Source organism: Mesocricetus auratus, unplaced genomic scaffold, assembly GCF_017639785.1.
Source record: "Mesocricetus auratus isolate SY011 unplaced genomic scaffold, BCM_Maur_2.0 Super-Scaffold_4256, whole genome shotgun sequence".
Classification (NCBI taxonomy): domain Eukaryota; kingdom Metazoa; phylum Chordata; class Mammalia; order Rodentia; family Cricetidae; genus Mesocricetus; species Mesocricetus auratus.
The window spans coordinates 72405281-72432571 of NW_024429182.1; the positions used below are offsets into that span (position 1 = coordinate 72405281).

At 51.0% G+C, this 27291-nt stretch overlaps 2 protein-coding genes across 6 annotated transcripts; one reads left to right on the top strand and one right to left on the bottom strand.

Annotated features, from left to right (window-relative positions):
• Positions 1 to 744: 744 nt before the first annotated feature.
• CUNH16orf92 (chromosome unknown C16orf92 homolog) lies at positions 745 to 5794 on the top strand. The gene is made up of 5 exons (XM_040754312.1): positions 745 to 939; positions 3465 to 4237; positions 4871 to 5029; positions 5100 to 5187; positions 5277 to 5794. Exons 2-5 carry the CDS (start codon positions 4123 to 4125, stop codon positions 5296 to 5298), a joined length of 384 nt encoding a protein of 127 aa, XP_040610246.1. The 5' UTR covers positions 745 to 939; positions 3465 to 4122; the 3' UTR covers positions 5299 to 5794.
• On the bottom strand, positions 5528 to 17705 carry Tlcd3b (TLC domain containing 3B). Of its 5 annotated transcripts, none has more exons than XM_040754308.1 (7): positions 17577 to 17664; positions 17381 to 17440; positions 15974 to 16104; positions 11160 to 11243; positions 8546 to 8780; positions 7284 to 7379; positions 5528 to 6533 (listed from the first exon to the last, which is right to left on the bottom strand). In XM_040754308.1, exons 3-7 carry the CDS (start codon positions 16096 to 16098, stop codon positions 6246 to 6248), a joined length of 828 nt encoding a protein of 275 aa, XP_040610242.1. In that variant the 5' UTR covers positions 16099 to 16104; positions 17381 to 17440; positions 17577 to 17664; the 3' UTR covers positions 5528 to 6245. The 5 variants fall into 5 exon arrangements, with proteins under 5 accessions (XP_040610242.1, XP_040610239.1, XP_040610237.1 ...); XM_040754305.1 differs by having other exon boundaries at positions 15974 to 16100; positions 17337 to 17440; XM_040754303.1 differs by having other exon boundaries at positions 17337 to 17440.
• Between the last annotated feature and the right edge of the window lie 9586 nt (positions 17706 to 27291).

Consider the following 27291-nt stretch of genomic DNA (forward strand, 5'->3'; position numbering starts at 1 on the left):
CCTTCCTACAGGAAATGTGTCAACCGACTTTTCCAAGATGAGGCCTTAACTGGAGCTGGAGCGAGCGGAGCTGGAGTCACTTAGGCAAGGTCTGAGAGAGAGCGCGTCTGGGAGGCAGTCAGGAGGACCTTGAATAAGCCTTATGAACAGAGGGTGGGCACGCCTGTGATCCCAGCACTCAGGAGGCAGGATCCCAAGTCTGAAGCCAGTCTGGGCTACAAAACTATCCCATCTCAGAAAAATTAATCAACCAGCTGATAAGAACCTGGAACACAAAAAGTGGTTTTGAAAGCAGTGTGGCTAAAGGCTTGGAGGATGGGAAATGGGATGAGCAGGTAGGTAGGCTGCCTGGGAAGCTCTTATACAGGAGGCTTCCCTTGCATCTGAACGGTTCTTGCTGAATGGTTGAAGCTGAGTTAGGAGGCAGGAGTCAGTGTGGTTCAGCCTGACCAAAATCTGTGGCGATCAACAGATCCTAGTAAGGGCTTTGGCTTCAAAGGAGGGGAAGGCAGGGAATCACATTTAAGATTTCTGCCTTGCAGTTGGGCATTGGTGGTACACATGTTTAATCCCAGCACTCGGGAGGCAGAGGCAGGTGGATCTCTGTGAGTTTGAGACCAGCCTGGTCTACAGAGTGAGTGCCAGGATAGGTTCCAAAGCTACACAGAGAAACCCTGTCTTGAAAAACCAAAACCAAAACCAAAACCAAAAAAAAAAAAAAAAGATTTCTGCCTTGCCTCGCCCTGCTCCCTCCCCTCCTCTCACTCTTTACTCTCCTCCCCCTCGTCTTTGAGACAGGGTCTTGGCCTGCATCCCAGGCTGATCGGGACCCATGATTCTCAGCCTCTGCTGAGCTTGGATTGCAGCTGTGCAGCACATCCAGACAGAGGAGCTTCTGTCGGAAGCGGCACCAGCAGATGTTCACTTGGGGACTGTCAGGTAAGAAGATGCAAGATGATCCCCAGGTTCCCCGTAGACCATCTAGGAGAACCATGGAAGAGAGAGGAGCAGGTCTGGAATAAGGGAATTGAGAGCTTCATGTAAGGTTATTGCACCCGAGATGTTTTTGGACATGGAGACATCAAGCAGGAAGTTGGGGATAGGAGTCTGGAGCTCTGAGGAGAGGTCTGGGCCAGAAATATACATTTGTGAGTCACCAGCATATAGATGGTATTTAAAGCCATGAGAATGGATGAGATCACCTAGGGAGATGGAATATATACAAAAAGAAAAGGCCAAGGCCCAGCCGGCAAGACAAGGCTGGAAAGCTGGTGAGGGTGGGTCCCTGTTGAAGTGAGGGACGGGCACCCTGCTGAGACAAAATGAAAAAGGAAGTAACCCCCACTGGTGGACATCACCCAAGGGCTCTAGTGAGGACAGTGGAGGAGGAGACAAAGCCCCTCGGAAGAGGCTGAGTGAAGGCAGCAGGTGCAGACTCTGTCAGCTCGATGTCTCTTCCGACCTACCATGCACCTGTGAGCTGTTTCTCACATCCCAGAGGCAGAAATCTCCCTGCCATCCTTAACTTCCCTCTCTCCCTCTCTCCCTGCCCACTTCTCTCCCTCCCCTCCCTCCCCTCCCTCCCTCCCTCCATCCCTCCATCCCCACTTCCTCTCCCTCCCCTCCCTCCTCCCTCCCTCCCTCCCCCCTCCGGATGCGCACTGCACCTGGAAGTACCTGTGGAAGGACAGCCTCGAGTGTCTTCCTCACCTTCTGTCTCTTCCTCTATCCCTAGCCCCAGCTGGCCAGAGAACTTCCAAGGGGTCTTCTGTGCCCACCTCTCAGTAGGGGCGTTGGGTTACACACGTGCAACTCTGCACAGGTTCTGGGGACTTCGGTTTGTTTTTGTTGTCTCACTGTGTATCTCTGGCTGGCCTAGAACTCACAGAGATCCATCTGCCTCTGTCTCCTGAGGGCTGGGATTTTATTCAACGGTGGTGTGTGCCACCATGCCCAGTGGCTCTGAGTATTTGAATTCAGGTCCTCACACTTTTGCCGAAAATCCTCTGCCCACCCCTAGCCATGTCCACACCCCAGACATCATGTTCTATCTGAGCCATGAATAGAGTCCAGGCAGCACACAATAGTACATTTTTCTAATGGCCAGACAGGCGAAAGAACAGGAGATCTACTCGAGGGGAAGGGTGGAGTTTTCTTGCTTTGTTTTATGGTTTTTGTTTTTGTTTTGTTTTTTTACATTGATATTTTGCCTGCATGTATATCTATGTGAGGGTGTCAGATCTTGGAGTTACAGACAGTTGATAGCTGCCATGTGGTTGCTGGGAATTGAACTCACAACCTCAGGAAGAGCAGTTAGTGCTCTTAACCAGTGAACCATCTCTCCAGTCCCAGAGGTGGGTTTTGTTGTTGGTTATTTTTCTGTGGGTGGGTTGTGTATATTTGTAGGGCCACTTACACAGACGCCACAGGTACATTTCCTCAGGACTTTCCACTTTGGTTTCTTGTTTGTCTCTCTTGAGCAGAGTTGGGGGTTGGTAAAGCTGTTTTAATACAATTCAGAAGGACATACCTGAGTGCATGAGCTTCTCAAAGAAGAATCTCGAAGGGAAAACATGCCCAGGTGTGGCTGCTATCTACGCAGAGGGTAGGCTCTGCCGGTTTTGTTGAAGCTGGTTCTCTCATCCTGGCTTTGTTTATCTCAGATGAGACTGGGATCTTGCTATGTAACCCTCCTGCTCTAGCCTCCAGAGCACGGGAATTTTGAGGTGCACGCGCGCACACACACACACATACACACACACACACACACACACACACACACACCCTGCCTAATTCTCTAGGTGTTTTTGTTTAAAAAATAAAAGTTGAGCCAGATGTGGTGGTGCACACCTTTGATCCCAGCACTAGGGAGGCAGAGGCAGGTGGATCTCTGTGAGTTCAAGGCCAGTTTGGTCCACATAGTGAGTTCCAGAGCGACACAGTAAGACCCTGACTCAAAAAAAAAAAAAAAAAAAAGGAAAGAAAGAAACAAAAGAAAAAAACCACATCGTGGCAAGGCTGATATGTGGATAGCAGGTGGGTTGGTGCGGGAAAGACAGGACCCTTTAACGAGGAGCCACCTAGGGGGCTCGTAAAGCAACTGAGCAGCTAGTCTGTATAACAAGCCAGGCACTAGTGCAATCAGGGAGACCCTGGAGTGTCCTTGGCCCGGGTGGGATGGAATACATTTGTGATAGGCAGGCCTAACTGCCAATCAGAGGCGAGCTACCTCTTACCACTCGAGATGGGGCCTGTGGAGTGCAATTAGGAAGTGACACCAGGAGGACTGTGGGAACTTGAGGGGAGAGACGCGGCTGTGAGGATGTGGCGTGGTGGTGCGCCCACAGGCCAATGCCACAAAAGGGAAACTGAGTTACGGGGAGGTTATTAAATTAGGTTCTTTGAATGGCCAAGAGACTAGCCTTGGAATAAGCTAAGGGAGTCCCTATAACGACTCTTGACAGCAGCCAGTCCCCAGAGAGAAGCCTGCCTACCGCACCCGGTGTTACCTGTGGGAGAGATGATGGCACGGATTGAGGAACACTGCTGCCACCTGGTGGAAAAGACTGCTGTTTCATCTCTGTGCGCGTCTATAGCTGCTGAGCGCCAAGACCAAGTCTGGAGCCAGATAGATGCAGACCCCTGAATCTCAGGACAAAAATGCAAAGGGGATCCCCAGACAGAAAAATTCACACCTTGGGAAGTGTAGAGCCTCCACTCATATCTTCCCCCTACACATTGGTTTGCTCTTCCCTCTTAAGCTTTCTGCAAATTAAATGAGTCAATCTGTGCAATTTTTTTGGCATTTTAATAAGTATTCAATAAATAACAGTTGTGGTTGATCCAAAGGACAGCTGGAGCTGTGTAGCCACTTCACCTCCCAAGTATAGCCGCTGCACAAATGCATCGTTGCATCGTCCCAGCTAAGTTCTGGGACACCAGTGACAATTGACTGAGCCCAAGGCCTTGTGTATGCTGAGCAAAAGCTCTCTCCCCCGAGCCACACCCCGAGACCTCCACCACTGCTGCTGCTGTTGTCATCAGTGAGGTCCCTGAGGATGAGGGTCAGTGGGCTCTTCTGCATCAGGAACTGGAAGCACCCCCCACAGTCAGGCTAGCGGAATGGCGCTGGCCTGTGACATCATAGAATCCCACACAGTGAGGGGTATGAAGCTTCGGCAGTGGGTGTCCATATGGGTGTGCCTGTGGATGGCTGAGTTGGGGACTGTAGGAGCAGGTGAGAGTCGGGGCATCGGTGGCGCACTCCTTTAGTCCCAGCACTCGGGAGGCAGAGGCAGGTGGATCTCTGTGAGTTCAAGGCCAGCCTGGTCTATAGAGAGAGTTCCAGGATGTGATCCTAAGTCACAGAGAAACCCTGCCTCAAAAAACAAAAACAAACAAACAAAAAGAAACAGGTGAGAAGCTGGGGCTCAGGGATGGAAGGAATAAAGGAGGCTTGGGAACAAGGAGAAAGCTTGGCTGTGACCAGGAGGCCAGCCCAGCCTCAGGCCTTTCTCCCCTACTCTTCCCTCCCCTCCCCCCTTCCTTTTCCTGATATTGTGTTGTTTTCAGACAAAGCTTCACTCTGGCCTAGGCCGACCTGAAGCTCACTGTACAGCCCAAGCTGACTTCAGACTTGCAGCCATCTTTTTTGCCTTTTTGCCCAAGCGACAGAATTAGAGTCTTGAGTCAAGGCTCTTCAGCCAGCCTTTCGCTTTGATTCTGTGTTGGTGTCCCTGTCTCAGACTTGGTGGGCTTCTGATAGGAATTCGGCCAGCCCACAACAGGCAGGGCCTTGAGTTTGCCTGACCTCTGGGGTGGGCACAATGGGTCTGCGGGACTCTTGTCACAGACTTTGCTTTGTTCCTAGCACCCAGAAGAGATGGCACCAAGGCCTCGACACCAGGAGCCGACATCCGGCTCTTCGTAGACAGGCCTGACTTTTTTGACTACCCAGACTCAGACCAAGCTAGTCTTTTTGCTGTGGCCCAGTTTATTGGAGAGAAACCTGTGACCTTTGTTGAGACAGGTATGAAGCGGCTTGATCAAGGGGCCCCCCTCCTGGCAGGGTCTGGAGGAAGTCTGCTCTTGTCTGGCAGGTCCTGGCCCTGGGCTCTTCCGGCACATCCTGGTGAGCGCGTTGGCGGTGGCTTTCTCCCTCTTCCTCTTCCAGTTCTGCACGCACGTGTGAGTTCCGTCCCCACGTCCTGCCCTACCCCTGCCAGAGGTCCCAAGTCTCCCAAGAGCCCTCCCCATTTGATCTCCACACTCCGCAGGAGCTTCCAGAAAGGAGCCTAAGGAGCGGGAGCCAGCCAGGAGCCGCGCGCCCACCGGGTCTTCTGCTGGGAAACAAAGGCAGCGCCTCCTCCCTTCCTGGCTGCGCAGCGGCCCTCTAGGCGGCCACTCACACCTCTCCTTCCTCCCAGGCCTCCCTGGGACCCTCTTTGTGGCCATCCCCGCCCATCACCTCCTTCCTTCCTCACTGCTCATTGGCCCAGCCCGAAAGAACTGGACCCGAGGGTCTTGCTGGCGTTCACGAAGATCGACTTTATTAGCGGTCTGTAAAAGCACCTCCCAGGGTCAGTGACCCCAGATCGGAGGAAGCCGTGAGAGGTCTGTAGCACCAGGGACAAGCCAGGGCCCGAGGGCGAAATGTGCAGCCTAACGGAAGGGACTGGTGCCCTTGCCTGCCCCCAGGGTTGCTCAGCACTGGGAAGGTTGTAGGGGAGCAATTACCTCCCTCCCCACACTCCAACAAATTAGAGATAGGCGAATAAATAAATAAGGTTCCTCAGGTTGGTCTCCACAGGAAGGAGCTGTGGGGGTCCCCTGCCCCCGGTGGCCCCCTTGGGATGAGTTAGGGTGTTTTCTCTCTCCCTGGTGATGGGGAGCAGAGAGGGGTTTGCAGCAGCGGAGCTGGGATGTCCTTGGCAGCGGGGCCACCTCCATGTCCCTTGACTCCTTGGTCCCTCTGAGCCCAGCTCTCCAGGCCTCGGCACATTGTCGGACACTCCCTCTTCCTTTCATTTTGTGAGCTCAGAAGCCGGAAGAGCCTCTTTATCCCCTCTCTGCCTGCCTTCCTGTCATCCGACCTTAGCTCCTGAGGGTATTTAGCTCCTCCCTGTTCTGAGTCCTTCTGTCTTGGGGTTGGCAAGGCAAGGGACTCCTGGCTCTCACCCCCCACCCACTGGCCCCAAAGCCCTGTCTCCACAGGGGCTGGGGAGGGGGGTTCCCAGGCCCCAGCCTCAGTCCTGAGTCTGACAAGGAGAGGGCGGCGGGGAACCTCGGGGTCGGAAGAGGCGGCAGGCCCCGCGGCAAATGAGGAAGAACCAGTAGAGCTGGGGTGCGAGCAGCAGCGCGGCGCCCAGGTTGACGTGAGCCGGGATGGCCAGGGGCACAGAGAGCAGGGGCAGCCCGGCGTGGCGCCCGTAGGCCCAGTACAGGTAGGGGAAGAGCAGCACCCGGCAGCACAGGAAGCTGAGCAGCATCAGGGCGCCGTTCACCTTGTGCAGCAACGTGTGCTGCTGCTTGTACTGTGGACAGAGCAGCGTGGAAGGGGAGGGAGAGGCCCCTCTCTCTACTCGCAGGTTCCCACGGCTGCCTCCGCCCCGCCTATGGCTCCGCCCCCTCTCCCACCTGCCACTGCACTCCCCCCTCTGTCTCTGTCTCTCTGTCTCTGTCTCTGTGTCTCTGTCTCTGCCTCTCTCTCTCTCTCTCTCTCTCTCTCTCTCTCTCTCTCTCTCGTTTATTTTTGAGACAGGTTTCTCTGTGTAAACAGTCCTGGCTGTCCTGAAACTCATGTTTTAGACCAGGCTGGCCTCGAACTCACAGCAAGCCATACACCTGCTTCTGTCTCCCAAGTGCGGGGATTAAAGGCATGCACCACCACTGCCCAGCTTTATTCTTGCTTTTTGAGACAGATTCCCACTATGTAGCCCAGGCTAGTCTCAAATTCATGATCTCCCTGCCTCAGTTTCCCAGTGCCGGTGTTGTAGGCACACACACACACCCCCCATGCTGAAAGGTCTCATGGTCTTTTTTTTTTTTTTTTTTTGGTTTTTCGAGATAGGGTTTCTCTGTGGCTTTGGAGGCTGTCCTAGAACTAACTCTTGTAGACCAGGCTGGCCTCGAACTCACAGAGATCCTCCTGCCTCTGCCTCCCAAGTGCTGGGATTAAAGGCGTGCGCCACCAACGCCCGGCAGGTCTCATGGTCTTTAAGAATTTCCAAAAGTCCCCAGACATGTCCACCCCACATGCCCTTAAGCCCTCCGATCATTCTCACCTGGATGAGGATCTTGCCCAGGCAGACGAAGGGTGTGCTGACCTCGGCCATCAACATGCAGCCTAGAAAGAAATCTCCCTTGCCCTGGCGCCACACCTGAGGGAAAATGAAGAGTCTAAGGAACTGTGTCCTCCTTCATGTCTCTCTCCCATCACCTTCAGAGATGCTCAGTGCTCTCTCTCTCTCTCTGTGTGTGTGTGTGTGTGTGTGTGTGTGCATGCACATGTGTGGTATTTGCATGTAAAGGCCAGGGTCAATTTCCTTAATTGCTTTCAAACTTATTATTTTTGGGATTTTGTTTGTTTGCTTTTGTTTTTCAAGACAGGGTTTCTCTGTGTAGTTTTGTAGACCAGGCTTTCCTGTAGACCAGGCTGTCCTGGAACTCTACCTCCTGAGTGCCACCAGTGCCTGGGCATCTTACTGTTTTGAGGCAGGGTCTCTCTCATTTGGCTGCACTGGCCAACAAGCCCCAGGGACCCTCCTCCCTTCACTTCCCCAGAGCTAGGGTTAAGCACACACCACCCAGCCCAGTTCTTCAAGGAGACCCGGCCCCCATGCTTACACAGCAATCACTGAATCAGCCGAGCCATCTCCCTGGCCCTATTCCCAGACCCCAAACCTTTTCTTTTCTTTTCTTTTTGGTTTCTCAAGATAGGGTTTCTCTGTGTAGCCCTGGCTGTCCTGGAACTCACTCTGTAGACCAGGCTGGCCTCAGTCTCAGACATCCGCCTGTCTCTGCCTCCCAAGTGCTGGGATTTAAGGTGTGCACCTGGCTTTTTCCTTTTTTAAGTCAAGAGTCTCATGTACCCCAGGCTGGCTTCAAATTCACTGTGTAACAGAGGTTGACTTTAAACGTCCTATCTTCTTGTTTCCACTCGCAAGCGCTAGGATTACAAATGTGCTACCATCCTGAATTTACAGCGTGCTGGGGATTAAACCCAGGGCTTCACACGTTAGGGAAACGTTCTCCCAGCTGAGCTACATCTTCAACCCAGAGAGACACTTGGGTCTACATACTCAGTACACTTTATAATCCAGACTAAGAAGGTGCACCTCATACCACAGGGGAAGGACAGGCTCAGACACATAGCCCGTGCTCTGACACACCCCAGACTGACTTGGACCTCTTGACACTCTGAGTAGAATGCTGCTCAGGAAACCCGCTTCCCGGGACCTCCACACTGTAGTGCTGGCATGCTGGGGAGGAGCCGCCTTCTCACACCTACCCCCTAGCCCTCCTGACTGCAGGAGGGAGCACTCACCACCGAGAGTGGGAAGCACACCAGCACCATGGCCGCATGGTGGAGCACCATGAGGAACTCCTTGTGCAGGTAGCCACGCACCACAGCCCAGGTGCTGCCCAGGGCTCTGGGCGTCCCGTCTTCCCCTCCATGTCCTTTGACCTGGTGCTTGTGCCAGTGGCAGAGGAACATGGCATAGATGTCATAGATGAAGTAGGGAACTGCAAACTGTGTGTAGGCGGAGGACAACCAGTGCCTGTGGGGAGGGGAGAGAGAACAGAGAGGTGGGCAGGTTGTAGGTCCAGGCTGTAGGAGCAGCCCTGCTACAGGATGGGAGTGAGTTAGGTCCCAAGGGAGCTCTTATAACAACCCAGAGTCTTGGGTTTCAGAAGCCGTAATTGAAGGGTGGTGTGTGAGGAACCACTCAAGGCCAGGCTGTCTCGCAGCTTCTGAGGTTTGGATTCAAGTCAGGCAGACCTCACATCCTACCATGTCTCTCCCTCTTTCTCCTAAGTGTCTCTGCCTCTCACCCCTGCATCCACCCCTGCCTCTGCAGTATTGTAAAAAAGGAGACCAGAACTTAGCAGATCGAGAGCAGTGATGGAAATGAGCTGTGGGGAGGTACAAAGAAACTCCCAGTTAGGCACAGTGAGGAGATCCCGTGGCCCAGCACCAGCAGACAAGACAGCTTATCAAGAGCCAGGCACTACGTTGGTTCTTAAGTCTTTACACAGCAGCAACTTGTTCACTTCCTGTGAAACCGTATGTCATGGAGAGGCTAAGTAATGCGGCCAAAGAATAACCACAGACGTCCTTGCCATCAGCCCCACTGCCTCAAGAAGGTTCGAGAGGGGTTGGAGCCAGGCCCTGGTGGGGCAGAGGGGCTGTCTCTGCAGCTCGCCTTTGCGCTGAGGTGGTGCGTCTATTGTTAGTTCAGGTACGGCCAGCAGTAAAGAGAGAAGGCTGAGCAAAGATGCCAAGAACAGAGAAAGTCCTACAGACTTTGGAGTAAACAAATACGGGAAGCACAAGAATACGCAACACTGCATTTTTTCTCTTGAGTCAGCATGGAGGCTTTCTCAAGTCCAGGAGTCCTCAGGCAGGCTGGGGTGGGGGTGGGGGATAGAAAGGCCCAGAAGCAGCAGAGCAAAAGCGAACCCAGCTAGCCACCATATATCAAGTGTGAGTGCTGACCAGGGGAGGAGGAAGAAGTGGGGTTACAGGCCTTAGGGGGTGGGGTGAATACAGACACAGTATCTGCTTACCCAGGCTGGCTGGCCTGGAAGGGGTGAAGCATCCCACTCTCAAAGGGACCCACATTGCAACGATGTAGGGGAAGGTGGCCTGGAGTCAAAGAGGGAGGGATAGGGAAGAGATAGAGGGCAGAAATGCAGACAAGACCCAACCACCCTCAGAGCCTGCCTCAGATGTGGTGGAGGAATGGTAACCATAAGACTCTGGGCTGTAGGCAAACTCGAGGGGCTCAGGCCCCTGGGCTAAGTGAGGTGTCAGATTCCATCTCTACTCTGTCAGCAATTAGGTGCTCAGAAGCAAGAACAGCTGTTACCCGGATTAGCCCTTACACTCCCACCTACCTGAGGATTAAAAGGGGAACAGGGTCAAGGCCAGACTAAGGGGTGGGAATGCAAGAAACAAGGGTGGCCTCTGGTAAGAGGATGGAGAAGGAAACCCTGGGTGCAGGCTCCTCCTGGACCCTCTGGGAGAGGGGTTGGAATAGGGCAAGGGAGAGTCAAGTCATGGAGGAGGATTCTGAGAGTTAAACTCCAGAGCCAAGAACTGTTCTAGGCCCTTAACACACTCAACCCTCCACGCAGAAGCCCTTCTGGGGGAGGAGGTGACCTCACTCCAGGTCCTAGGAGGAGAGAACTCACGGGAAAAGAAGAGACAGCTAGACACCAGAAGGCAGATGGAGACCAGGGTCACCCAGACAATGTCCCCTGAGACTCAAAGGACACCACAGAAGGGCAGTAGAGCCAGCAGCTGTGAGTGAAGGGTGCCCTGAGCCACGGCACACGTGCAGCAGCCCACAGCCAGCTGAAACACGGACTGATCAGCACCATGGACAGGGCCAGCGTTTCCCCTTCATCCTCCTCCCGCCCCATCTCCTAGGCCTGGACCTTTTTTTGGCAAGCACCAAACACTGCAGTAGCTGCCAGTGCCAAATTTTGGCCTCTTTGCCTCCAACCCCCACTGCCTGACCCTTCATGGCCTTGTTTGTGTCCTCTCTCTCTCCTCCCTGGACAAAGAGCGGAGACTAGACACCTGGATTTCAGAAGGAGTTGCGAGGTGAGCCTGGCATGGTAAGCAGGTACTCAGTAAGGCACTGGATGGAAACAGAGTCTGAGGGATGCAAGAGCTGTTTGACATTCAAAGCCAATGACCAGAGGCTAGGAAGCTGACCGGGAACTGCTTTGAGGGGTTTCTTTGATGCCTACCCTTGCTTCCTTGCTTCTGACCTTTAGGACAGGGTGGGATAAATTTATCCCTGGTATTGAGTTGTGGTAACCTCATGAACTTGCTTGCACCTAAGTTCAGGGACCACTACAGATCTGGGGGATCCTGGGTCGCACACATCCACTGCTAGGGCCTGGGCAGAGATGGCAGAGGCACTTACTGGTCATCAATGATGTGCTTGCAGGAAGTGGAGACTATGTAGCCAGCTGTGGAGGCCATGATGGCTTGGACAGAGGACACCAGCCTAGGGAGACAGAGGAAGGAGTGAGAATAAGGGGTGTGCCTCCATTTCTCTTCTTACTACTACGACCGCTGTGCTTGGGACCCTGTACTGCGCAGGACCACTCTTCATCAGCACCCTCCCAAGCTGCGCTCAGCTGCGATCCCTCGGTTCCTGCCTCCCCCAGCCTTCTTCATTCCTAGTTTGTGACAGTTGAGTCTTCTTTTTCCCAGGACACCAGAGAGATCCCTCTGGGGTGAACCAGTGCTGGGAATGGCTGACAGTGAGGTCTCTCCCTGGGAAGGGAGGGAAGGGACCCAGGAGGGCCAAAGCAGTCCCTAGTTGCCCCTGCACCACTTGCTTCCCAGTCACTATGCTCTTACCCACAGCAGCTGGTCCCAGTGACCCCGAGCTCCCCTGCTACTTTCCCACTGTCTTCTCGCTCCTCTCCCTGATGGCCCTGTTCTAGTGATGTGCAGGTTTCACCATCTACTTCTCTGTTCCTTGACCCACAAACATAAGCCATAAAAAACATGGTCTTGCCCCTTGACTTGCTCCCTGGTAGCTTGTGGGGCTGTTTAGTCACAAGGTGGCCTGCTTTAGAGGGTGGGAGGGTGACAGGGGAAGCAAGGAGATCAAGCTGAATAGTAGACCAGATGGCTGGGTTTCAATGAGGTCTCCAGGGAAGGTGAGGTACAGGAGGGAAGGAAGCTTGCATGTAAACCTCCCCGCTGCTACAGAGCCCAGGGAGGTGCTGGGGTCCCTTTCCCATGGAGCCTGTTGGGGAGAGAGGGGCTGAACTCAGGGAAGGCATGCCATTTACCTGGCGGAGACAATGACTGCGTCGGCCTCCTCCCAGCGCAGCTGGGGCAGCCTCTGGAGCGTGTTCTTGGATAGGAGGAAGAGTCCGGGGAACACCACCCCCCCAGCCACCATTGGGGTAAGCATGGTGACTTGGACCCAGGCAGGGAGACCGCAGGGACCAGAAAGGACAAGAAGGCTAAACTGAGGGAATTAGAGGTGGAGAAGGGATGCCAAGCCAGGGAAGGAGAGAGAAAGAGGGAAGGGAGGCACAAAGGGGCCAGGGCGGGGACAGGATGGGACAAGGGGCCAGTCCAGGGCAAGGGAGAAAGGGACTTCAATGAGACACACACAGAAAGCTAGCGAGGCAGAGTGGAGAGGGTGGGGGAATGCCGGTGAGAGGGATGGGAAGAGACGGCCAAGGGAGGACTTGGTGAGAGGACCCAGAAGGAGAGGGGACAGGAGGAGGAGGATGCGGTTGGGGGAGGGGAGGGAGAGCCGCGGCAGGTGGGGGGGCTTACGTGGAGAGGCTGGGAGGGCCCAAGGAGGCGGGGTGGGGGACGGTGGTGCCAGCTCTGAAAAAGGGGAGGGAGGGAAGGACCGCGGCGAGCCGAGGAGCAGCTGGGCAAGTGGTCACCAGTCAGCACTGCTCTCCCGCCACCACAGACCACCACCACCGCCTCTTGCTGCTGCCACAGCCCCGATGCCCTGTGCAGACACTGCACATGGCATTATAGAGTTGGTGCCCAGCCCCCTGCCCCCTCTATGAGGAGGGGGAGGGGGAGGGGAAGCCACTAGGTTGGGAAGGGTGGGAGAGGGGGAGGGAAATTATGGCACCGACCAGACACCAAGAAACCGGACCCGCAGCAGCTTTGTCTCCCATGCAGCTCTGAGCCACAGCAGCGGCTGCGACAGAGATGGGGGGGGGGGGGACAGGGAAAGAGGGAGGGGGAGGCCCTTAAAGAGACAGCAGCTGCAGCGCAGGGGGCTGCTGGGGACAGGGGCAAGGGGAGGGACGGCTCTTCTCTTGGGAAAGAAGGTAGCCCTGGGCTCCTCCAGCCGGCAAGGGGTGCTGCGCCCCCTCTCCTACCAGCACTTTGAAAATGCCTGGCATTTCCTTCTGCCGATGCTTATAAACGTTACAGTGTGCCTCTCAGTGGCCTGCGGGGATCTCAGCCTAGGGGTGCCCACTCCAGCTGAGAAGATTCCCTGGGGAGGGCAGCCTGAGTAGGTGGTTCCTCTTGCTTTCCCTGAAGGGAACGCTGAAGGCACGGAAGAGAACAAAACCATCTCTCCGTGTCCTTCGGGCCCAGAGGCCGCCCTTTACCAGTCAGGAGTGGAAACTCGCACGCACCAGGCACCTCCCAAGCGGCCACCTCACTCTGTCTTGTGTCCTTGCCTCACCGCTGTGACAGCGCCGGCATCTATGTGCATACACTTTGTAGAGGTCAGGAAATGGTCCTGAGGTGTGAGCCAGTGTCCCCACCGGCATCTATGCGCATACACTTTGTAGAGGTCAGGAAATGGTCCTGAGGTGTGAGCCAGTGTCCCCAGGATCAGAAAGTTAAGACAGGATAGGCGCATGGCTGGGGGGGGGGGATGCTCACTGCCAGACCCCTTGCCAGGACTGATTGACCACTGGTACTGGGGTAAAAGGCACAGGGGCTCATCGTGTAGTCGTGGCAGCATGGCACTCAGGAGGCTGAACCGGGAGGGTCACGCATGGAAGCCGGCTTGAGCTCCAGAGGAAGTGCCAGCCTCGGGGAGAAGGGAAGGCCAGTGAGTCTGAAGAAACGAGGAAAAGCCATGTGGTTCCATGGAAGCTGGCCCCTTCCTCGGGCCTCATGGCCTCCTGGATTGCCTTCCCCTATTGCCTTGGCTCCCTTTCGTCTGCCACTCCTCAGAACAGTCATGCTTATGAGAGGAAGCGCCTGGGAGTTGCTTGATTCAACCCCCTCATTTAGTCCAAGGAGAAGCACAGCCAGGGCTTTGACCCGGTTGCATAAGCCTAGCCCACAGCTGCTCCCCACTCTCACATGGCCTTCTTGGAGCCTCCCCTTTCCCAGACCCAACTGCCCTTCAGACTTGCAGCCTGACATCCTAACACTGTAGTTTGAGTTTCCAGCTGGCCCTGAGATAAGCCTTAAAAAAAAATCTACTAACAACCGACCTTTATAGCCCGCAGCCTACTCCCTATGCTCCCTGGAGGAAGGGGCTGATTTGCTATTTTGTGCTGCCCCCTAGTGGCAGTTTGTGGTGATGGCCGAGGGAAGGCACAGACAGGCATTTGAATCAGTGTTGGAAACCACTGTAGACCTAAGAGAAAGGGGCCATTTCCCCCCCACCCCCGTCTTAACACATTCTAGGCACAGAACAAGGACATTTATATTGGTGTGTCTTTTATCTTGTAGTGTTGGGGAAGAAGGAATCAAAGCTTAGAACTTAAAAAACAAAACTTGCCAAGATGTGCATTAGTAAAGTGGGATTTCCAGAGTGTGTTTGTGTCACTCAAGAAGTCAAAGACAGTGATGCCCAGGAGACAGAGACAGGAAGATTCCTGGGAGCCCCAGGCTAGTCAGGGCTACATAGTGAGATCTGGTCAGGAGAGAGATGAACCTACCCTAGCCTGAGCTACTACTATAGAGGGATTGGTCTATAATCCCAATACTTAGAAGGCTGAGACAGGAAGCTCACCAAGGGTAACAGGATAAACAACAAACCTGAAAAAGTTACAAGATAGCCTGGGCTACACGTGAAACCCTACCTCAAAACACACACACACACACACACACACACACACACACACACACCACATACACACACACCACGAAACAAAAACATACATACACAACAAAACAAAACAACCGAAGTACAAAAGGCACTGAGTGGAGTGATGACCTGGTATTGAAACGGGTGAGGCGGGGGCCTTGGGGTTTGTGCTTTTGCTTAGTTCTGTCTGCTAGGAATTTACTACAGACACCTTGGTAGATTCTGCCACTGGGGACACAGCCCAGGGGTTGTCTAGCATTTCAGAGGCTCTGGGCTCCATACCCAGCAGTAAAAAGAAAAGAAAAAACACCAAGCATTGCTTTCTGCAACCCCCTGTCCTGGCTATGCCCTGGCATTGTTCAAGCTTATATTAACAGCCTGAGCACCCAACCATCCCACAAACATGTTTGCCCAGTACAGTGTTGCCAGCAGAAGACAGTTTCTTCTAAAGTTGTAGGCTGAGTTGTCAGTTTAAGAGCAACTCATTCTGGTCCAACGAGATGGTTCAACAAGTAAAGGAGCTTGCTGCCAACCCTGATGACGAAGTTCAATCCCTGATGACCCACATGGAGGAAGGGGAGAACCAACTACAAGTCATCCTCTATCCTTCCTATATGAGCCACGGCATGTGCATCCCCTCTGACTAAATGTAAACAACTCTTAATAACACCTATTAGCTGATTCCACATAATCGCTCAGTTGCTAGCACTTGGGAGACTGAGACAGGAAAACCCCTGGTCTGAGGCTGGGTTGGACTACAAAGCTACATCTCAGGGGAAACATGCAGTTGGGTGGTAGAGCACCTGCCTGGCTCACACAGGCGCTGGCTTTGGCTCACCTGCTGGCTCTGTGACGCCTTGCTTGGAGCCAGACCACTTCTGCTCCCTGTCCTGGGTGTCCTGTGAGTCCTACCCTTGCACCTCCTCAGAGACCATGGCCCTTAGACACACATTCACATAATCCACACATGTCTCCGTGGAAAAAAGAAATTGTCATTATTATTAAACCCGTTTCCAAATGAGGGACCTGAACCTCAGAGAGGCAGTGACTTGCAAAAGATTCCATGAACCCAGCCCCATCCCCATCCTCTGCACCCTGCTCTGAGTCCACTCCAGCAGCTCTCCAGGCTCCGTCAGGCCCACCAGCTCTGTCCCCAGGAAAGATAGCCCACCTTCCCATCTTACTTTGACGCCACCAAAACAGCCTCTTGCCTCTCCATCTGCAAGTTGGTTCGGTTCTGCAGCCCCCAACAGAGGCCGGCAAAGCACAGTGGAAAGAAGGCACACCCCAGCAGGAAGAGCAGAGCCATGCCTGTCTGCAGGAGAGGAAAGATGGCCATGAAAACATGCTCTTCTGGCACCCACCCCCAACTACTGTCACCGCAAAGACACAGTGGCCCATGAATCCCACTCTGTAGTCACTGCCAGACATAGCTCTAGTCTAATCTATTTTGGACCCTTAGTGTACATTTATCTAAGATAGGGTCTTGCCACGTAGGCCAGGCTGGCTTTAAACTCTTGAGCATCCTGTCACAGCTGGCTAAGATCTGAGAGTGCAAATCTGTGCCACCACTCCTGGCCTTTATTGTACTTTTACACACTTATCCAGGGCCACCGGACACATTGTGTGTTTGTTCCTATGAGGTAGGGTCTCATGTAGCTCAGGCTAGCCCTGGAACTGCTATGTAGCCCAAGTTGGTCTTGAACCCCTCGTACTCCACATCTGCCTCCTCAGTGTTGGGTTAAGGTACGCATCAACACATCTTACTGCTTTAGCCCACTTCAGACTATTTCATTTTTTCTATAACCCTGGAGCTGGCGTGTACTCCTAGAACTAATCACATTTTAGTTTTCATGGTAGCACAGAGCAGCAATCCAAGAACTGGGGGGCTGAGGAAGAAGAATCACAAGTTGGAGAGTATCCTGGGCTTCATAGCAAGACCCCGTCCCCAGAAACAAAAACAGAGGGCTGGAAGGATGGCTCAGTGGCTAAGACACAGGCTGCTGTTGCAGAGGACCTGGGTTTGATTCCCAGCACCCCAGGGTGGCTCACGACCATCTGTAACTCCAGTTACAAGAGACCTATTCTGGCCTTCCTGGGCACTGCATGTACATGCAAGCAAAACACACCCAAACATGTGAAATAATGTTTTTCAGACAGGGTCTATGTAGCCTGGCTGTCCTGGAACTTGGTATATAGTTCAGGCTGGCCTCAAAATTACAGAGATCCGCCTGCCTCTGCCTCCCAGTACTGGGATTAAAGGCGTGCATCACCATGGTTGGCTAATAAATCTTAAAATCTTAAAAAAAAAAAAAAAAACTAAAGGGGCACTTTCCTAGCATGTGTGAGGGCCTGGGTTCAATCTTTTGGAGGGATGGGGTGGGGGTGAGGGAAGAAGGGAAGAGAGGGGAGTAGGAGAGGGAGAGAGGGAAAGAGGGAGGGAAAAGTGTAAAGGGAAAACTCCACAACCAAATTCCACTTTTCCTTCACCCTAGTGATACGAGTGTTCCTCAGCTCTGCCCCACCACAGCCTCTGTAGATACACACCCAGTGCTATGTTGTCTCTCTCTCAGACTTGTCACGGGCCTCACCTCTCTGGGACAAAGGTGGGAGGGCGGGGGAGAGGCTGACGTTTCTCCTCAGCGACCAAGCTTGGAGAGAGGAAGGGAGGGGGTGTTCAAATTGTCAAAATACTTGAAATTTGAAAACATTAAAAGAAATTTTACAAGATTATCCCACAAAAACAAAAAAGGAAGCAGATACCCTGGAATGCATGTCTTTATGTACCATGTTTGCCTGGGAAAGCCTCTTCTCCCATCCGCTCCAAGGAGGAGAGGAGTCGGGGAGGCCCAGGGGCGATGGAGGGAGTTGTAGTCTGCCATCCTGCATCCTTCCCACCACAGAAGGAAGGTGTCAAACTGCAAGGGCGCGAGAGTGCTCCACAGAGGCGGTTGGGCAGGCAGGAATAGCAGCCTCCCATTGGTGGACGGGTGTCGTTATACTGTCCTTCCATTGGCCAATCTCCTGACACAGCGCCCTATCACTTGTTTCTGTTCTCGAGGAAGGGGTGAGGCGTTCTAGTGCCTGAGGTAGAATTGACCAATTAGAATTTGTTGATGATTTGATAGACAGTTACTTTTCAGGGGTGGAGCCGACAAGAAAGCAAGAGAGCAGACTGGTCCAGGAAAGTCACTGGCTTGGACGGCTGCAACATGTGATAAAGTTGACAGTTTCAAGGTTGGGAGGGTCTGCATCTCAAAATCAGATGCTACTGGTAACCGGAGAAACGTGTAGCATGGTGGGGAGGTGTCGCAAGTCCCAGCTACTCGATACTTTTTTTTTTAAAGACATGGTTTCATGTAGGCCATGTTAGCCTCGAACTTATTGTGTAGATAAGGATGGCCTTGAACTTCTGATCCTCTTGCTTCTATCTCCCAAGTGCTAGGATCACTGAAGGACATTACCATATCTGGCCTTATGCAGCGGTGGCATAGAACTGAGGGTTTCGCGCATGCGTGGCAAAGCACATTACACCTGAACTACATCTCCAACGCCTCTCAAAGTAAATCTAAGTAGGAGCTGGGATTGTGGCTCAATGGTAGAACCCTTCCTAACATTCATAAGGCCCTACGTTCTCCTTGGCACCCACCAAAGGAGAAACCCAAAAAACAAAACACATGCCCGTGCCTGTAGCTCCAAAACGTGCAGAGCTGAAGCAGCAGATCACAAATTTTAAGCTAGCCTGTGCTAGGAGTAGCCCTGTCCCAAAAGCCTCAAGCCAAACCAGACCAACTGGGGACGGGCTTGGGGGAGGTGGTAAAAGCATGCTGCATGGCTTCATCTCTATGATGTAACTGTAAGGGAGAGCCACACAGCATTTAGCTTGGGGAAAGGTGTGAATGGGAGATCCCAGAGACCTCCTGAAGTGGAGGGATACAGTATGTACCCATGGGTGCATGACTGATGTGTCTAAACGCTGTGCCGTTTGGTTCTGATATTTCAAGACATAGTCTCATGATCCACCTGCCTCTGCCTCTGCCTCCCAAGTGCTGGGATTAAAGGTGAGCTACATCACTGGGTGGTGATGGTGCACACCTTTAATCCCAGCACTCGGGAAGCAGAGGCAGGCTGACCTCTGTAAGTTCAAGACCAACCTGGTCTATAAGAGCTAGTTCCAGGACAGCCTCCAAAGCCACAGAGAAACCCTACCTCAAAAAAAAAATTACACTACACAGTGATTTGTTGGTTACTATAATATTATTCAGATTAGAAGACATGGACTCCTAGAGTCCATGAACTGAAAGGGGTTTTGTCTATTTGTTTCTGTCATTGTTTAGTCCTGGTGATTGAACCCATGATAGGGTTGTTTCAGTGCCCTAAGATAGCTGTTTTCTCCTGGCCATGGAGCTTACCCTGAAATGTAAGTCCAGGAGCTGGGATGGGCCAGATCCAAGTTTCACTGGCACCTTCTAGACTCTTCTAAATTTCTTTCTTTCATTGTCACTGTCTTCTTGTCCAGTCAGACAGTCTATGGCTGCACAGGTTTGCCTGAGATATAAAAGATCCGGACACAATAGCTCACTACTGTTTCAGTGACCACAGAAATATGTTTCATGATGCAGCATTTACACACGCTCTACCCAAATTACCCCCAACCCAGTTAACTTTCTCACACTACTGATGTCCCTTCTGTGCAATGTACTGGGAATTTTTTCTCTACATCCTCTGCCAAATACAGTTCATGATTTTGCAACCTACCAGTGTGTAATGACCCACTTAGGAAAATCTGGGTTTATTGCAACCCTCAACTTTTTTTTTAATAACTACACCCCTAGGGCACCTTTCATTATTTTCCCTAATTGATGCATATAAAGAAAATAAAAATTTTAAATATTTACTTTTTTAGCCAGGCTCACACCTTTAATTCCAGCACTTGGGAGGTAGATGCAGGCAGATCTCTGAGTTCAAGGCCAGTCTGGTCTACAGAGCAAGTTCCAGGAAAGGCTCCAAAGCTACAGAGAAACCCTGTCTCAGAAAAAAAATACTTTCTTATTTAATTTACATTCAGGTTTTACCTGCATGTATATATTCTGTATGAGGGTGTCAGATCCTCTGGAACTGGAGTTACAGACAGTTGTGAGCTGTGATGTGGGTGCTGGGTAATGAACCCAGGTCCTTTGAAAGAGCAGCCAGTGCTCTTAACCACTGAGCCATCCCTCCAGCCCCAAGGAAAAATTTAATAACACATGTATACTCTATATCTGTTTGTGTGTGTGTGTGTGTGTATGTGCAAAAAAGCTTAAATAGGCTTTTTTGTATACTAAGAATCAAGTTTTCTCTGAGTGTGGTGTTTACCATTGTAATCTAGAACACTCAGAAGACCCAGACAGGAGGGCTGTAAGGTTGATGCCAGCATGGGCAACATGGTGAGAACTTGTCTCAAAAACACAAGGGCCACTGAGATGGCCCAGCGGGTAGAAGTGCTTTATGGTAAAAGCCTCGTGACCTTTTTTGATCCTCAGAACCAATGTAAAATAGAAAAAAAGAAGCAACTCCACAGGAACCAGAGAACTGGCTCAGTGGTTAAGAGCACTGGCTGATCTTCCAGAGATCTTGAGTTCGATTCCCAGCAACCACATGGTGGCTCACAACCATCTGTAATGAGATCTGGTGCCTTCTTAAGGCCTACAGGCATACATGTAGGCAGAACACTGTATACATAAAAAATAAATATTAAAAAAAAAGAGCACTGGCTGCTCTTGCAAAGGACCTGGGTTCAATTCCCAGCACCTACATGGTGGCTCACAACCATCTACAACCCCAGTTCCAGGGCACTGGAACACTTCACAGGCACCAGGAATACATATAGTGCCCAGACTTATAGGCAGTCAAAACCTATACAAATAAATTAAATAATGACAATTTGGGGGCTGGAGACATAGATCAGTAGTTAAGAGCTGTAGCTGCTCTTCTAAAGGACCAGGGTTCAATTCCCAGCATGCACATGGCAGCTCAAAACTGTCTGTAACTCCAGTTCTAGGGGATCTGACACCTTCACACCAAGGCACATAAAATAAAAGTTAAATAAATTATTTTTTAATTTTTTTTCGAGACAGGGTTTCTCTGTGGCTTTGGAGGCTGTCCTGGAACTAGCTCTTGTAGACCAGGCTGGCCTCGAACTCACAGAGATCCACCTGCCTCTGCCTCCCAAGTGCTGGGATTAAAGGCGTGTGCCACCACCGCCCGGCAAATAAATTATTTTTTAAAAGATGCAACTTCACAAGGCTGTCCTCTGAAGACACCATGGTGTGAGTGTCCACAGTATAATGAATAAAAGTAAGTTTTTAAAGAACTTTAAAAAATAGCTGGAGAGAGGAGGGGAGAAGGGGAAGGGTAAACAAAGGTCAGTGTGCTCGAAGATTGTATTGGCGTTAAGATATCTGTGATACCCATCACTGCCTACAATGGATGCATGACAATTAAAAAAAACATGTATTTTCAAGGAGACAACGCTGAGCCACACATGGTCCTGATAGCCAATAGGACAGTGTCAGTTCAAGCCAGGTCCTTATAGCCCCAGCACAGGGAGGCTCAGCTAAGAGGATTGTCATGAATTTGAGGCCACTGCTTGAGACATAGTGAGATCCAGGTTGGTCTGGGTTACAGGTTGAGACTCTATCCTCTTCCTAAATAAATAACACAGAAATAAGCAATAGCTCACAACTTTAATCTCAGCACTCAGGACCCGATCTTTTTAACCTTTACTGGATGCCACGCATAGTCTAAATTCTGAAATATGTCTCTACTGTCCTCCGCCACCCTCAGCACAGAGAAGCAGTGTGACAGGCGCCAGGATGTGTGTTTGTTGCTACTTGCAGTAAGTAGTTCCTGGCATAGCTAGGATTTGTTGTTTGTCTGGGGGGGGGTTGTTTGTTTTTGTTTTGTTTTAAGACAATTCCTGCCTGGAACTCATACAGGTCGCCTACCTCAGCTTCCCAAGTCCTGGGATTGAAAGTGTGTGCTACCACACCCACTGAGGAGTCAGAAACAGGAACAAGGCCAGGTTGCCCAGGACCTGGGGAAAGAGAGAAGTCAGGATATCAATATACCCCATCTTTGTTTTGTTGTAGTTTAAGATTTATTTGTCTGGGGACTGGAGAGATGGCTCAATGGTTAAGAGCACTGGTTGCTCTTCCAGAGAACCTGGTTCTATTCCCAACACACATGTGGTTGCAGCTCACAACTGTCTGTAACTCTAGTTCCAACAGATCCTATTTCCTCTTCTGGCCTCCATAGGCTCTAGGCACCAAGCAATACATATACATGTGGGCAAAACATCCATACCATAATAACTATAATAAAATAAACATATTTCAAACATGAAATGCTAGGCTGGGTAGTAGTAGTGCATGACTTTAATCCCAGCATTTAGGAGGCAGAGGCAGGCAGATTTTTTAGTTCAAGGCCAGCCTGGTGTACAGAGAGATTTCTGGGACAGCCAGGGCTACACAGAGAATCCCTGTCTCAAAATAAACAAACAAACAAGCAAACAAACAACAAATAAACATTGTAAGTGACGATTTGACTGTTCAACCCAGAGGACATTGCTGCACTTTCTTTCTTTTATTATTTATTTATGTTTTTGGTTTTTTTGAGACAAGGTTTCTCTGTATTGCTTTGGAGCCTGTCCTGGAACACACTCTTATAGGTCAGGCTGGTCTCGAACTCATAGAGATCTGCCTGCCTGCCTCTGCCTCCCAAGCACAGGGATTAAAGGCGTGTGCCAGCCTGATCTGCATAGTGAGTGCCAGGACAACCAGGGCTAAACAGAGAAACCCTGTCTTGAAAAACAAACAAAGACAGATAAGGCGATAAATCTGGCAGTAAAAGAGTGCTGGTCCGGGTGGTCGAAGAAAGAGGTCACTCTAAGATGAATCTTAGACTCTGTGGCAGCAGGGAGGAACAGTTTCTGTGGACTGAACCCTGAACAGCAGTGTAAAGGTGTACTTATTGATCTAATCTATACCTTTTCTGAAGGAAAACATCACAGCTCTGCAACTTTAGTCCTTATTTTGTCCTGTTTGCAGTACCCAGTAATGCAAGATGCTCCAGGCACGCCATCATATAGTCTTGTGAGCAAAGTCTGTAAAACTGCTTTAGAAAATCTCTATGGATAACAGAAAGCAATCAATTTTCTACAATGAATCTTTTTTTTTTTAAACGAGACAGGGTTTCTCTGTATTGTTTTGGAGGCTGTCGGTCCAGCCTGGCCTCGAACTCACAGAGATCTGCCTGCCTCTGCCTCCTGAGTGCTGGGATTAAAGGCGTTCGCCACTACTGCCTGGGCAACAATGAATCTTTAAGGGCAAAGTACTTCTGGAAAACAACTATTCATTCGGATGTTCACCTTAGATACAATGTAAACAACTGTTTCATTCTCATGTTTACCCTAGATACAATGATTCTACTAATTTTTCTTCTACAAAAAACGAACGTCTTCCTGGCTCAGTCGGTGAAAGAGCTTACTGCTCAAGCAACTGTTTGATCACCAGATCCAACACAAAGGTGAGAGGAGACAATCAAAACCCACAAAACAGTCCTCTGCCTTCCCCACTGTGGCACAGACACCTGAACTCACACACACACACACACACACAAATCACATACTTACACAGTAACAATAACGTTTCTCTAAAAGGGGGCGCAACAAGTAAAAGTATAGAAAGGAAGGGAACTAGAAGGAAAATGATATATTTAAATAGGCATGTGTGTCTTGGAGTGTGTGTGTGTGTGTGTGTGTGTGTTCCTGCTAAACTGGCATGCCACCTAAAATAAACTCAAGACGGGGTATCCTCCACCCACCACTGCAGTCCAAGTATTCTAGAAACCTCTGGCCATGCCTGTGAAGGAAGGGAGCAGCCACCAGCCTGGTACTGCAACCAGGAAGGTTCTAGCCACTGGACAAGCCTGTGAAGAGGCAGTGCGGGCAGTACTCCGTGCAGGTACTTCAGTAACTGTCCTTCCCTCCCTCAGCCTGGCTCACCAGGGAAGTCTCTCTTGTCAGCAGGTTCCTATGGGGCTGGGGTGTACCATTTCCTCTTGCTTGTCCAAAGGCTCCCAGGCTCATCCTCAGGACCCAGGTGGGTCACAGATGGGAGAATATGCAGGTGTGATATTCCGAGGCTGTAAATAAGTAACCCTGAGCAGCCTGTGGTGTCTGTTTCCCTCCTAATACTCTGGTCCTGTGCCAGGGCATTCATTATTTAGTTCTTTTGTTTGTACCTGTCCTGAGTTCGTACAGTCCCAAGCAGGTCTGTCCTCCCCTTTCTGGTTACACGAGAACAAGCTGAGCTGCACAATAGGTGAGTGGAGACAGACAACCATGGATCCCCCAATCTGTTCCTCCATAGCTTGTCTGTCCGTCTTGGCTAGGTTTCAGAACCTTTCTGGACCTCTGTCATATTGCCTGGGTCTGAATCCTCATTTTTCCACTCCCTTGCCAGGAGTAACTGTGTGGCTCAACTCCCCTGAGCCTTGGAATGCTGCTTGTGTACAAATAGGAACACTGGCAGGAACTCTACGGAGGGCCTCTGGGAATGATTCAAAAAGGAAGGCATAAAGGGAAGCTTCTTTATGAACTCGCTGTGGCAGTCATTCATGACTGCCCAATTATTTGTTTTCTTTTTTAAATAATTATTTACTTGTATTTTATGTATATTGGTGTTTTTCCCACATGTGTGAGACTGTCAGATCACCTAGAACAGGAGTTACAGACAGTTGTAAGCTGCCACGTGGGTGCTGGGAATTGAACCCAGGTCCTCTGGAAGAGCAGCCAGTGCTCTTAACTGCTGAGCCATTTCTCCAGTTCCAGATTATTTGTTTTCTGTGGGATTTAAGATTAAAGTCAAGAACCTTCTACCATTGAGCCACCCTGCTCCCAGTCTGTGAGACACGGTTTTACTATGTAGCTCAGACTATTCTCAAACTAAAGTTCCTTCTACCTTACCTCCCATGTTCTGGGACCACAGGTATGAGAGCCAGCTAACTTGGTCCAGTGCAAGTACAGCTTCTTCATTGCCCATGGTAAGGTCCTAAACAAAGGCTTTTCTTTTTTTGTTGTTGTTGTTGTTGTTTTTTTTTTTTTTTGAGACAGGGTTTTTCTGTGTAGCTTTGGCTGCCTTGGAACTAATGCTGTAGACCAGGCTAACTTCAAACTCAGAGATTCGCCCGCCTCTGCCTTCTTTTTTTTTTTTTTTTTTTTTTTTTGGTTTTTCGAGACAGGGTTTCTCTGTGGCTTTGGAGGCTGTCCTGGAACTCGCTCTTGTAGACCAGGCTGGCCTCGAACTCACAGAGATCTGCCTGCCTCTGCCTCCCAAGTGCTGGGATTAAAGGCGTGCACCACCAACGCCCGGCTTCTGCCTCTGCCTTCTGAGTGCTAGGAGCAAAGGCATGAGCTGCCACCATCTGTCTGCTTTCATTTTCATTTTAGGGATGCTGAGAAAACTTCCTCTGTCTCTGTCTCTCTGTCTCTGTCTCCGTCTCTCTCTCCCTTACTCGTGTGTGTGTGTGTGTGTGTGTGTGTGTGTGTGTGTGTGTGTGTGTGTGTAGACCAGAGGAGTCCATTTCTTCCTCCCACCTTTACATGGATTTCAGGGGTTGGATTCAGTTCATCAGATATGCATGTATGTGAACCCTCTTGCCAGCCCAGAAGCCTTTTCTTAATATCTAGAAGACAACGTTGTCTGATAGCCAATGGAGGGGTTGAAATTGTTAGATCAACATGATACTTGCTTGACTCCCTTCTCAGGGTCACATCCAAGCCTGCTGAAGCTTCTTTCATCTGCTGGTCCCTCTGCGTGTCCCATCTCTCAGCCAGTCCATGATGATGGGGAACACGGTATCCTTTTCCCACTTATGTGGATCAGTTCAACACTGTCCTATCTGACACCCCCAGCCTTGAACTTTAGGTAGAAGGAGCATGGCAGCTACTGGCTACAGTAAAGTCAGTGTCTCCCTACCTCCTGCTGATGGTAGAAGTGGGGCCTCGGGAAAGGGGCACATATATTATCCTGCTATTGGCTTGTCTGGGGTACTGTCTGCCCTCCTACACACTAGAGGAGCCAATGGTAGGAACAGAATACCAACAGCAGTGAGTCTGGCCACTGCAGAGCATGGGTGTGCCTGGGGCCCTTGCCAAGCCTCAAATCTCTCTATTAGAAGGGACTGAGGGGGAGGAAGCTTGAATCGTTAGAGGCTTTTCCTACAGTAGAGCTAGAAACTAGCCTCATCCTGATCCTTGAGACTCAAAAAAAAAAAAAAAAAAAAAAAAAGAATCTGAAGGAGGCAACCTGATACTGCCTCAAATCAACCATGCTGATATCAGGAATAGCTAGGCACTTGTTCTTGAGCTCAAAGTCATCCCTGAGAAGGCTAGAGGTGGCATAAGGAATGATGGCTGGGATCCTGTCAAGGTGATTGAAGGCTGAAGGGGGATTCAGGACCCAGGAGCTGCTGTGTGACAAGACTTTACCTGGAGAAACACACACACATCTACTCACCCCAGATAGGCAGCCCAGGAAAGACTAAAGTGCCGATACCACCAAAGCCCACCTTGGTGAAACATGAGTTTTATTGGGGTCATTTACAGGAACATGGATGGGTGAGGAGTTACTTCCAGGAGCAGAAATGACTCAGAGACAGCTGCATCACCAAAGGCCACCCAGGTTCTCACAAAAGCTGAGAACCTGGAGCACACTGCAGTTTGCCAGCAGCTCAGCAGGGTAGAGCTTGTCCTTCCCACGTGACTCAAATGGCCTAACCTACTGGTCTCAGGGTCTTCTTTACAGCTTGTGTTGTCTGAGGGGGACTTGGCTCACGCTGGCGGGTAGAAGCTGAGTGAATCTGATCAGATGCAGGGATTTCCTGGAGCTGTTCTAGTTGTTTCCTTCCTGCTTAAAGACCTTCCCTGCAGGAAACTAAACACAACAGGAGACAGACCTGACAATTTCCCTTCTTTTTTTTTTTTTCCGAGACAAGGTTTCTCTGTGTAACAGCCCTAGATGTCCTGGAACTCACTCTGTAGGCCAGGCTGGCCTGAGCTCACAGAGATCCTCCTGCCCTTGCCTCTTGAGTCCTGGGATTAAAGGCGTGCGCCACCACCTGACAATTTCTGTAGTTTTCTTTTCTTTCTTTCTTTCTTTCTTTTTTTTTTTCTCTCAAGACAGAGTTTCTCAGTAGCTGTGTAGCCTGTCCTGGAACTTGCTCTGTTGACCAGGCTGGCCTCGAACTTACAGAGATCCTCCTGCCTCTGCCTTCCGAGTGCTAGGATTAAAGGCGTGCGCCACCACTACCGAGCTGTAGTTTTCGTGTGGTGTAAAGAAAGTCCATCGGAGCCAGGGATAGTGGTGCTCACCTTTAATTCCAGCACTTAGGAGTTAGTCTGACCCAGGAGCCAGGCAGACATGGAGACATTCCGTACTCTTGGATGAGGCTGCAGAGTGCA